Source organism: Entelurus aequoreus, linkage group LG25 (genome assembly GCF_033978785.1).
Source record: "Entelurus aequoreus isolate RoL-2023_Sb linkage group LG25, RoL_Eaeq_v1.1, whole genome shotgun sequence".
NCBI lineage: Eukaryota > Metazoa > Chordata > Actinopteri > Syngnathiformes > Syngnathidae > Entelurus > Entelurus aequoreus.
This window is the reverse complement of record NC_084755.1, coordinates 9,010,076-9,022,797: the sequence shown is the minus strand read 5'-3', so window position 1 is coordinate 9,022,797 and position 12,722 is coordinate 9,010,076. Positions and strand designations below refer to the sequence as shown.

The 12,722-nt window shown below is 34.3% G+C and overlaps 2 protein-coding genes across 4 annotated transcripts in view; both read right to left on the bottom strand.

Moving 5' to 3' along the window:
* Positions 1–342: 342 nt before the first annotated feature.
* LOC133642584 (parvalbumin beta-like) lies at positions 343–4,928 on the bottom strand. 3 transcript variants are annotated; one of them, XR_009824549.1, is made up of 6 exons: positions 4,833–4,928; positions 3,073–3,143; positions 2,862–2,994; positions 792–901; positions 536–706; positions 388–454 (listed from the first exon to the last, which is right to left on the bottom strand). XR_009824549.1 is itself a non-coding variant. In XM_062036860.1 (5 exons), exons 2-5 carry the CDS (start codon positions 3,131–3,133, stop codon positions 681–683), a joined length of 330 nt encoding a protein of 109 aa, XP_061892844.1. In that variant the 5' UTR covers positions 3,134–3,143; positions 4,833–4,928; the 3' UTR covers positions 343–680. The 3 variants fall into 3 exon arrangements, 2 of the variants coding, with proteins under 2 accessions (XP_061892844.1, XP_061892845.1); XM_062036860.1 differs by having other exon boundaries at positions 343–706; XM_062036861.1 differs by having other exon boundaries at positions 343–706; positions 3,073–3,140; positions 4,833–4,909.
* A 1,854-nt stretch (positions 4,929–6,782) lies between these two features.
* The window catches only part of LOC133642583 (parvalbumin-2-like), a 109,161-nt gene continuing 103,221 nt past the window's right edge, over positions 6,783–12,722 (bottom strand). The window contains exon 5 of the mRNA XM_062036859.1: positions 6,783–7,319. Within this exon, the coding sequence (XP_061892843.1) occupies positions 7,294–7,319 (26 nt within the window). The 3' untranslated portion in view covers positions 6,783–7,293. The remainder of the gene's footprint in view (positions 7,320–12,722) is intronic.

Here is a 12,722-nt window from a genome sequence, read left to right as displayed (position 1 = left end):
TGTTTTTTGCGACCAACAAGTATGTGCTCCAATCACTCTATCACAACAAAATAAGAGTTGTAGAAATGACTGGAAACTCAAGACAGCCATGACATTATGTTCTTTACAAGTGTATGTCAACTGAATGTAGTTGCTATATATAGGCTAGGACTTCTTGTCTTATGACTTAACTGTCTGGTATGTTTCAAGTTGTGGAATCAAGTGTCAGAATACTTGTGGTTTTATCTTCAGATGACTTTTGTCACTTCCAGTTTAAGGGACACCACCATCTAGTGGCTCATACTTGGGTGAGGCAGCGTTTCCCTTTATGGTAGACATGATGATATCAGCACATTTCCTGTCCACACCTTTTATTAAGCGCTTTTCAGATGTTCACATACTTGAAAAGACACGTGGTAAACCTCCAATAAGACCGCAGCCAAAAGAATATTTATTCTTTTCCACCGTTATGTTCCTGGAAAGTGCATAGATTTGACAGAAAGCAAAAATGAATATTCAAGACATGAACAGTCACAATCACCATTTCTTTCTTTACTTTTTCTGGACAGCGTGTTGCGTAGGAGGAAATGTCTCTTCGGCAAATGTATAAAAATGATTTCTGTTCAGATGAAAAGGGGGGGAGGTTCGACGTGGGTGTTGTTGTTCCATCAGAGCAGGTCTTGTTAGTCTGTTGCCCCGGTTTAATGCTTGACCAAGGTGGTGAACTCTGTAGATAGGACATAGAGACGTCTTATTGCAAGTGTTTGCATGTGTTTTCTGCACCTTTCCAAGAATGCTTAAGCCGCTCGTACCATCAACGCCAATCTTGCCATCTCCGTCGGTGTCGCCGGCCTTGAGGAAAACCTTGGTCTCGGCGTCGTTCAGGGTGCGTGCACCTGACTTGAAGTTCTGCAGGAACAGCCTGTGGATACACACCGGCCAATTAACTTTTTGACCTCAACCTCGCCTTCAAATTCAAACCCTAACCCTAACCCTTTTTTTTATTATTATGTTGTCATCCCTTAAGTATATTTTTGAATGTATTAATTGTAATAATCTTGATTTAATTGAATTGTATTTTATCTGATTTACTCAACCATTCAGCTTTAATACATGCTTTCATTAAAATCACTGTACAATTTGTCTTTTAATTAAACCTAATGTTTAGTATTTGTATTTTCTTTCATTTATTGTGTTGCTATTATTTATTTAACTTTCGCATTAAATGTTATAATTTTAACTACAAACAAGTTAACGATATGAAAACTAAATTACTATTATTGTTATTATTATTATATTAAATATTTGATAAAATTTTACTTTTTTACATAGATACATTTTGTTAGATTTATTTGTTTATTTTATTTATACACTTATATGTATTATATATATATATATATATATATATATATATATATATATATATATATATATATATATATATATATATATATATATATATATATATATTTTATTTTTTTTACTCAACATCCTCATCAAAAGTAACAGTTCTGATTTAATTAATTTTAATGTGTTATTTAATATTATTTAATAATATATCAAACTAATACTAGTTATACTTAATGATTTACCTCAAGACTATTATCTTTTTATAGATAATTATTAAACATGTTTATTAATATTTTTTTATTACTGTATACACTTATATTTATTATATATATATATATATATATATATATATATATATATATATATATATATATATATATATATATATATATATATATATATATATTTAGTCAACATCCTCATCAAAAGTAACAGTTTTGATTTAATTCATTTTAATGTGTTCTTTAATATTATTTAATAATCTATAAAACTAATACTAGTTATACTTAATTATTTACCTTAAGACTATTACCTTTTTATAGATAATTATTAAACATGTTTGTTAATATTTTTTTATTATTGTATACACTTTTACACTTCTATATTTATTATATATATATATATATATATATATATATATATATATATATATATATATATATATATATATATATATATATATATATATATATATATATATATATATATTTACTCAACATCCTCATCAAATGTAACAGTTTTGATTTAATTTATTTGAATGTGTTCTTTGATATTATTTAATAATCTATAAAACTAATAATAGTTATGCTTAATTATTTACCTCCATACTATTATATTTTTATGGATAATTATTAAACATGTTTATTAATATTTTTGTACTGTTGTATACACTTATATTTATTTTATATATATATATATATATATATATATATATATATATATATATATATATATATATATATATATATATATATATATATATATATATAGTTACTCAACATCCTCATCAAAATATATATATATATATATATAGTTACTCAACATCCTCATCAAAATTAACAGTTTTGATTTAATTCATTTTAATGTGTTATTTAATATTATTTAATAATCTATAAAGCTAGTTATACTTAATTATTTACCTCAAGACTATTATCTTTTTATAGATAATTATTAAACATGTTTATTAATCATTTTTATTATTTTTCTTTATTTTCATTTATATATTTTTATTATTCATTATGTTTGCTTCTTATTATTTTTTCTGTATTGATAATTCTCTTTTATTTAATTAAAAAATATATACAAATGTACTTCATCTCACCATATTGGGCAATGAAATAATGACCAAGGGTCATAAATATGCCCAAAAAAAACATGCTGCTTTAACATAAAATGCTTTTTAAGAGCTATGGGCAATATATTAAATATAACAAAAATTCTGTATGTACTTTATTAGCTGTTTGAAAGATAATATATCACTAAACAGTGTTTTTTTTTTCTCCTGCAGGCTGCATGCTGCTGCGTGTTCTTACTTGAGCTCCTCCTCCTCAATGTAACCGCTGTGGTCCTGATCGATGATGGCGAAAGCCTTCTTCAAGTCGTCGATGGACTTGTGGGCCAGGCCGCAGGCGCTGAAGAATTTCTTGTGGTCGAACGATCCGGCAGCTTCATTCAAAAAGACGCCAACGTTACAGCGACACGTTTGGGGGTGAGGAGCAATTTTTTAATTGTGATGAGCGTCACCTTTGCATGCGTCCAGGGCTGCAGTGACCTCAGCATCGTGGAGTAAACTTGAGAAGGCCATTTTTGATCTGCTGGATTGAAAAATAAGCTTTTTTTTACTACCGTATCTTGCATTTTTAGCCATCCCTGATTAGAAGAACTCCCAAAAAACGGCGAGTTAAAAGCTATTTTAGTCAAAGGTCCCTTGTGAGCATGTAACTTTATAGGTGACAAGAGCTCCAAGTCTTCTTCAAGCAGCTGACGCTGATCCTTCCAGCACACTGCAAAAACTGAAATCTAAGTAAGATGAAATATCTCAAATAAGGGTGATATTTGCTTATTTTCTGTCTGATAAGATCATTCTTCTCACTAAGCAGATTTTATGTTTGAGTGTTTTGGTCCTAAATGACCTCAGTAAGATATTACAGCTTGTAGCTGAGATTTGATGACCTATATTGAGTAAAACATGCTTGAAACTAGAATATCAACTGTTGCAAAGCTGTGTCATCAACACTCACAAGTATAAAACTGCTTTTTTAAAGTAATCATTTCTTATTTCAAGCATGAACAAAAAAAAATCATGACCGACACAATTTTGTCTCCCAATTAAAATGGACGGACTTTGCTGTTTTCAATCAAACAATAGAAAATACGTACTCATATAGTAGTACAGTCGGCACAGTACAGTAAACTGACAGTTAATATTTAAACATTTAATTTGTGACATTTCTAACAATTTTGAACAGAAGTAGTTCATGCACATTCAGATGAATTCTTCAAAATTACAATTAAAAATGTTTTATATATACATATATATATATTCCTCGCACACTAATTGACTGAAAGAGCACAAACTTGGCGTGATGATGTCATGTTATCGATGGAAAAATGCACTTTTAGACCGTATGATTTGCCTAGGAGACCCCGAGAGTAACAAGCAGTTGCCTTGTTGCCTTTCCATTAAGAACAATAAACTAGTTTTTAGTATAAGTTTGCTGGTTTCAAGAAATGTAATGCCGAGCGTGTATCATTATGTCAAGATAACGGCACTAGCATTTACTTCATTTAAGAATATTTTTCAACATATTGAGCAAAAAGGTCTCTTTTTTTTTCCTACCAAGAAAAGTGCACTTGTTATTAGTGAGAATATACTTATTTTAAGGTATTTTTGGGTTCATTTAGGTTAGCTAATTGTACTTGTTTTGGAAAGTCTTGACAAGCCACATTTTCTTGTTCTATTGGCAGATAATTTTGCTTAGTTCAAACAAAATACCCCTAATTCTTGTTTTTTTTTTTCTTGTTTTTGAACACTGACTTTTTGCAGTGCACAGCAATGCTTTCCCCCCGACTTTTACGGTATATGCCAGTGGTTGTCAACCTTTTTTCAGTGATATACCCCCTGTGAATTTTTTTTTAATTCAAGTACCCCCTAATCAGAGCAAAGCATTTTTGGTTGAAAAAAAGAGATAAAGAAGTAAAATACAGCACTATGTCATCAGTTTCTGATTTATTAAATTGTATAACAGTGCAAAATATTGCTCATTTGTTGTGGTCTTTCTTGAAGTATTTGGAAAAAAAGATAGGTTTTTATTTATATTTATAAAGTATTTTTGAATTGTTGCTATTTTTAGAATATTAAAAAAAAATCTCCCGTACCCCTTGGCATACCTTCAAGTACCCCCAGGGGTATGCGTACCCCCATTTGAGAACCACTGGTATATGCTCAATACAACAAATACACATTTCTCCTCTTTTCTCCATCTTCCGTGAATCAAACTCACCTCTGACGGGGGGCTTTGTTTAGGAGGCTTACGGATGATGCGGGGACAGGAGTCGGGGAGTCGACTGCAGTGGTCGCCCGGGCGCCGCCGGTGACCTTTTATAGTTTCGCCCCAGTCGAAATCCCAGGAATTGGATAATTGACACCGGCTGAGATGATGGAGGTTGGTGGCTGGTGGCTTTCCGACATTTGTCCCCCCCCCCCCCCAACCCTCTGGCCAGGGAGCGCTCTATTTTTAAAGTTTCACAAACGAAGACGCTTAAAAGGTGCGTTTGAAGAAGTCCTCTCTGTGCTAAGAATAGTGGCGCTCTTGGAGGGCGAATTGGAAGTGGGTGCACTTTAACAAACAGCCTTATTCAACATGGTTAGTCTTTTGGATTGACTCGGGTCACATTGTTTGCATATAATGTCGGAATTTATGCAAGAACATGAAAAAAATCATTCCGGGTCATCCCAGCTTTACATTGCAGTATACTACAAACCCATAGGTGGCAGCAGTGTCGAATGATGGGGAGTCAAGTTGTCAGCTGTCACTTCTAATGCTAACAAGCCCCCCCGGCCCCCTAAAAGAGTTTGAATTTGATAGGGCTTGAGCTTGACTGATGAGTGGTCGACATTTTTTTTTCCTGCTTACCTGTGACCCTTTGTTCACCAAAGAGGTTTAAATTGAAGTAAAACTGGAAATGATGTCAGGGAACACCAACAGGGTCAACTTTTAACTGCAGAGAGAGACCACTCGCCCGCTCATTGGACTATGCGGTAAGCGTTTTCTTGCCGTCGCAAGTCTCCCGGGGTCCCGCGGGTCTTGGAGCCGAGCCCACTTGTGTCTGCCAATTCCTGGCTTCAAGCCATGTGAGCCATCCAAAGCCGTTAGAAGGGGGAAAAAAAAAACCTTGGCAAATTCCCATTGCCATTGCAGTGACATCACTTCTAGTCATGCAGTGAATGTGTGTGTGTGTGTGTGTGTGTGTGTGTGTGTGTGTGTGTGTGTGTGTGTGTGTGTGTGTGTGTGTGTGTGTGTGTGTGTGTGTGTGTGTGTGTGTGTGTGTGTGTGTGTGTGTGTGTGTGTGTGTGTGTGTGTGTGTGTGTGTGTGTGTGTGTGTGTACATGCAAACCACTGACGTGCAGTCAGGGGAGGCAGGTGAGGCGGTGCCTCACGTGCCATCATGGAAAGGGAAAAAAATTAATTAAATTGTTATATGTATCCAGTGATTATACTATAAAGTTATTTTCCATTTAACTTCACCAGTTTTAGATTATTTTTATTCAAAATCCCTGAATTTTCACATTTGCCGTTCAAATGCTGAGAAGAGACTTGCGGTGAGTCAGCATCCACTTGAGCCTCACCATGGATTGCGCAGTGACTCGGCTAACTGCTGGCCTGCTGGGCAGTGAGACCGTATTGCTGTATGAATTATATTGTAAATTTCCATAGTTTAGTTAGCTGAGGTATACAATGTACAGTGTATTTTGTCAACAACTGTATGTGTGTAACGTATTTCTTGTGCTGAGCAATCATGAAACGGCTGCGAAGACACACTGGGTGAGGCTCGCAGTTCTCCCGCCTCATGGTGGTAGAGGGCGCTAGTGATCCCAGGGATCATTCTTGCGACTACTCGGCTGCAGAATAAGTGACAACAAGCAGCAACAGTTAGCAAGTCAAGTGCAGCGGCAGCGATCGTTTATTTTTTTCCTCTCGCCTGGACTTTTAACATGGAGGATTACATATCTAAAATAAAACAGTTTTCTAAACTGGACTTTCAATCCAAGCAGGAGGTGATAATTAAAGGAAGATCTCCATCGAGACAGAGAGACTTTTAAAACTGAAGAAAGATAAGGAAGCCTTCTATAAACAAGTTATCGGTGCTTTTATTCAGAAGGAGCGGCGCATGGACTTCATTTATAAGTAAATGTAAGACCATAATAATGTTTTTTTTTATTAAATGTGCTTTTTTGTGTGCTACAGTTTGTATGTGTAAAGAATGCTGGTATGAGCTTTTAAACATAACCCGTTAACTGCTGCTAATCAAATGGTGAATAAGATACTCTTTAGGGTTCATATGTTTGTAAATCTGACTGTGATGAAGTCAGTGCCTCACCAGCCATAAACCTCACCGCACGTCACTGATGCAAACACAAAGAAGTGTCCAAAAAGGGTTTGACTTTTACACCAAAAGAGTATTTATTCCTGGTTTTTCACTCTGCCTCAATTTAAAAAAAAAAAAAGTGCAGATGGGTGTACAACTTGCACAAGATTCAGAACATCAAACACACGTGAGAATAGCAACAGGTTGAAAAGATGTGCTTAATGTTGAGAAATAGTCCGCAGGCAACTCATAAATAAGGTATAAAAAATATTCTTTCAGCTGATGATTGCTCTGAATCCTGCAAAGGTTGTTTTTTTGTTGTTGTTTTTGTGCCGCAATTCCGTGGAATCGAGAGGATCTCGGTCAGCGGGGAACTCATGCCTTAACAAGGACCGCGAACTCTGAAAGTAGAATGGAAAGCAAGGTTAGTGTGCAATGTTGCTACTTTTATCAGCATTATGGCTCGATTGTGCAAATGAATGTATTTATGTTTTATTACAGAAAGTTCATCTTTTAATAGGCCCAGATGCAGTTGTTTGCACACTGCAAAAAGTCAGTGTTCAAAAACAAGAGAAAAAAAATACAAAAATTAGGGGTATTTTATTTAAACTAAGCAAAATTATCTGCCAATAGAACAAGAAAATTGGGCTTGTCAAGACTTTCCAAAACAAGTAAAATTAGCTAACCTAAATGAACCCAAAAATACCTTAAAATAAGTATATTCTCACTAATACCAAGTGCACTTTTCTTGGTAGAAAAAAAATACCTTTTTGCTCAATATGTTGAAAAATATTCTTAAATTAAGTAAATGCTAGTGCCATTATCTTGACATAATGATATGCGCTCGGCATCATGAATTTTTTTTTCATGCTTGAAATAAGAAATTATTACTTTAAAAAAGTAGTTTTATACTTGTGAGTGTTGATGACATAGCTTTGCATTAGTTGATATTCTAGTTTCAAGCATGTTTTACTCAATATTAGTCATCAAATCTCAACAACAAGCTGCTTAGTGAGAAGAATTATCTTATCATACAGAAAATAAGCAAATATCACCCTTATTTGAGATGTTTAATCTTACTTAGATTTCAGTTTTTGCAGTGCAGGCGTTATTTTTATTATAATTTTTTATTTATTTACAGACAAACGTCGTTTTGTATATTGTCAGAAAAATTGTATGTAAATTATCAAAAAACGTTCCGTTCTGAGTTCCCAATGAACAGACAAGAGGCTGCCTTTGTTGCACCAAGCAAAGGCTTGGAAAATTCCATTGTGTACGATGGGAGAAGACGGGAGGGGGTTATCTATTGTCATCGAAGACCTGCTCAAGCTGAATCCAGGACTAGCCCAACCCCAGAGGCATCTTTTTCTTTTGTGTTAATGTGACCGAAAACAATGACTGTTTACATACCCCCCCATTCCTTTAGAAACAGATGTTGTTATGTAAACAGGGAAAGTCCAAACAAAAAGAGGTGGCGTACAATATTTCGCCAGAGCGTGCTAAGACACTGTAAGACAGGGGTCACCAACCTTTTTGAAACCAAGAGCTACTTCTTGGGTACTGATTAATGCGAAGGGCTACCAGTTTGATACACACTTAAATAAATTGCCAGAAATAGCCAATTTGCTCAATTTACCTTTAACTCTATGTTATTATTAATAATTAATGATATTTACACTTAATTGAACGGTTTAAAAGAGGAGAAAACACGAAAAAAATGACAATTAAATTTTGAAACGTAGTTTGTCTTCAATTTCGACTCTTTAAAATTCAAAATTCAACCGAAAAAAAGAAGAGAAAAACTTTAAAAAATAATTTATGGAACATCATTAGTCATTTTTCCTGATCAAGATTAATTTTAGAATTTTGATGACAAGTTTTAAATAGGTTAAAATCCAATCTACACTTTGTTAGAGTATATAGCAAATTGGACCAAGCTATATTTCTAACAAAGACAAATTACTATTTTTTCTGGATTTTCCAGAACAAAAATTAAAAAAAAAATTCAAAAGACTTTGAAATAAGATTTAAATTTGATTCTACAGATTTTCTGGATTTGCCAGAATAATTTTTTTGAATTTTAATCATAATAAGTTTGAATAAATATTTCACAAATATTCTTCGTCGGAAAAATAGAAGCTAAAATGAAGAATTAAATTAAAATCTATTTATTATTCTTTCCAATAAAAATTTTTTTTTTACTTAAACATTGATTTAAATTGTCAGGAAAGAAAAGGAAGGAATTTAAAAGGTAAAAAGGTATATGTGTTTAAAAATCCTAAAATCATTTTTAAGGTTGTATTTTTTCTCTAAAATTGTCTTTCTGAAAGTTATAAGAAGCAAAGTAAAAAAATGAATGAATTTATTTAAACAAGTGAAGACCAAGTCTTTAAAATATTTTCTTGGATTTTCAAATTCTATTTGAGTTTTGTCTCTCTTAGAATTAAAAATGTCGGGCAAAGCGAGACCAGCTTGCTAGTAAATAAATACAATTTAAAAAGTAGATGCAGCTCACTGGTAAGTGCTGCTATTTGAGCTATTTTTAGAACAGGCCGGCGGGCTACTTATCTGGTCCTTACGGGCTACCTGGTGCCCGCGGGCTCCGCGTTGGTGACCCCTGCTGTAAGAGGTTACAGGTCGACGCCGTCTCCCCTCAATTGAGTCCAAATTTAATTCTGTCTCTGTTTGATTCTTTGCTTCTTGTCTTGTTTAATAGATGTCATCAGTGTTTGAACCTGACATATATAGTGTGTGAATGTGAGTGTGAATGTTGTCTGTCTATCTGTGTTGGCCCTGTGATGAGGTGGCGACTTGTCCAGGGTGTACCCAGCCTTCCGCCCGAATGCAGCTGAGATAGGCTCCAGCACCCCCCGCGACCCCAAAAAGGACAAGCGGTAGAAAATGGATGGATGGAATATTGTTTCTTTTGTTAGTATCAGAGTATGTCTGCAAATAGGTCATCCCCAGAAGCACACAATTTATGGACAGGGACGCACAGTTGAAATAAAAAATCCTCATATAATATACAAAATACAATACAATACATTTCAAAATCTACCCGCCAAATACCCATTTAAAATTTTATTTATAAAAACAAAAGGAATCTTTAAATCCACCAAATCAGTCTCAATATCTAAGGGTGTAACGGTACGTGTATTTGTGTTGAACCGTTTCGGTTGAACATAGCTTCAACGAAGAAAAAGACGAGCGTGGTGCAAACACTGCATTCAAGCAGCCTCTCCTCGGCGAGTCAGGCAGGGCTAAAGCAATAACAAATGTTTTTATAGCAGCAGATTTAAGACCATATTGCATTAAAAACTAGATTTTTTTCTGCAGACAATGTGAATAAACTGATTTTTCTGGCAAAAAACATGAAGATTGAGTGAAAGTCACCAGGGTTAAAGGCTGGGGGGCGGGGGGGAAGGAAAGTTATTCTGAGGCTGAGTTGACTTGAAACTGTTTAATGTTGCACTTTTTATATGTAGAAGAAAAGTTGTGTCATTTTATTTAATCTGAGCAACAACTTGAGGCAGTTTAATGTTGATTAACGTGGAGCCCGACTTAAACAAGTTGAAAAACTTATTGGGGTGTTACCATTTAGTGGTCAATTGTACGGAATATGTACTGTACTGTGCAATCTACTAATAAAAGTTTCAATCAATCAATTAAAAAAAAAAAGCACTTTATATGTAGAAAGGTTTTGTTAAGAAACCATTCTGAGCCTTATCTTATTTAATTTTTATTTTATATATGTTGACCACATTAACCCTGGCAATGGACCCTGTGTGTATATCAGATCTGGGCAAATTAAGGCTTTTCAATCTGGCCCGCCGGACATTCCCAAATAATTGCTTTAGATGTTTAAGATGGAAAGTGTAGCTGCCATTATGATGTGCAGTCATGTTTTCTAATGACCGGAAGTCTTCAACTATACTAAGTAGAGATGTCCGATAATATCGGTCTGCCGATATTATCGGCCGATAAATGCGTTCAAATGTAATATCGGAAATTATCGGTATCGGTTTTTTTATTATCAGTATCAGGTTTTTATTTTTTGTTTTTTTATTAAATCCACATAAAAAACACAAGATACACTTACAATTAGTGCACCAACCCAAAAAACCTCCCTCCCCCATTCACACAAAAGGGTTGTTTCTTTCTGTTATTAATATTCTGGTTCCTACATTATATATCAATATATATCAATACAGTTTGCAAGGGATACAGTCCGTAAGCACACATGATTGTGCGTGCTGCTGGTCCACTAATAGTACTAACCTTTAACAGTTAATTTTACAAATGTTCATTAATTACTAGTTTTATGTAACTGTGTTTATATTGTTTTACTTTCTTTTTTATTCAAGAAAATGTTTTTATTTTATTTATCTTATTTTATTTTATTCGTTTTTTTAAAAAGTACCTTATCTTCACCATACCTGGTTGTCCAAATTAGGCATAATAATGTGTTAATTCCACGACTGTATATATCGGTTGATATCGGTATCGGTTGATATCGGTATCGGTAATTAAAGAGTTGGACAATATCGGCAAAAAGCCATTATCGGACATCCCTAATACTAAGTCTTTCAATGCTTGGAATCTGCATCATGTACTAGTTACTATGGTCATCTAATTAGTTACTATGGTCATCTAATTACTTACTATGGTCACTATGAGATATCTCAGATTGTAGGTGGGGGTTTTTTCACTATGTTTGTTGCATTTTGTTTGCGTTTCGGTTGATTGTAAAATATGTTGTCAATATTCCGTGTTTTATCATTCATAGTTAATATTGTAAATCCCACATTCTTTATTTTCATGTGCATTCTGGGTGTCTCATTCAGTAAAAAAAATTCTAATTCCGTTTGTTAAAGCGGTCTGTCATAACGTTTTTAGCTTTCAATCATTATTGTGAGGTTTTGTATTAGTGTTCCTAAAAATAGATATACCGACCCCCAGACACACTTTTTTTTATCTAAATCTGGCCCCCCGAGTAAAATAATTGCCCAGGCCTGGTGTATATGTATGTTATTATTATCCTTAGCATTCATGACTGCCTGCTGTTGCACTGATCAGCCTAGTGGTGGCTCACATCCATCACACACAGAGCTATTTCTATTTTTGGGCAGAATTATTATAGTGTTCCCAATGTTAAAAGGATAAAGCCATTGTTTACAAATTTGGTAAATAAATAACCAAAAAATGTATATTTTGTTGTTTTCTTACTGTACCGAAAATGAACCGAACCGTGACCTCTAAACCGAGGTACGTACCGAACCGAAATTTTTGTGTACCGTTACACCCTTATCGATATCCTATTATTCAAATGTGATTCAAAGGTTGCATCTTGAAGATCTGTGATAATCTCATCATGCATACAGAGGTCAAGACCAAAATGATGCGACTAACGTGAAGTCCTCAACCATAAGGGGTGTGCTAAATGTACTGAGCATAGCGTCGCAATAAATTGAGTTTAGCAATATATTTAGCTTAAAATGCTTTTTAAATTTTTTTAAAGAATATGATTCTTTTATAGAGCTATCAATCTCATTCCAGATCATCGGGCCTCTACAGGCTATACCAAAGCTGGTTGAAGATATGGTCATAAGTAGGGATGTCCGATAATATCGGACAGCCGATATTATCGGCCGATAAATGCTTTAAAAAGTAATATCGGAAATTATCGGTATCGGTTTCATAATTATCGGTATCGGTTTCAAAAAGTAAAATGTATTACTTTTTAAAACGCCGCTTTTACGGAGTGGTACACGGACGTAGGGAGAAGTACAGAGCGCCAAGCAACC

Excerpts from the sequence above, each read along its gene's own strand:
- LOC133642584 (XM_062036860.1), bottom strand. The coding sequence starts at position 3,133 with ATGGCCTTCTCAAGTTTACTCCACGATGCTGAGGTCACTGCAGCCCTG. Across the intron at positions 2,995-3,072 it reads AGCCCTGGACGCATGCAAAG|CTGCCGGATCGTTCGACCAC; the intron begins GTGACGCTCATC and ends TTTTGAATGAAG. Across the intron at positions 902-2,861 it reads ATTGAGGAGGAGGAGCTCAA|GCTGTTCCTGCAGAACTTCA; the intron begins GTAAGAACACGC and ends GTGTATCCACAG.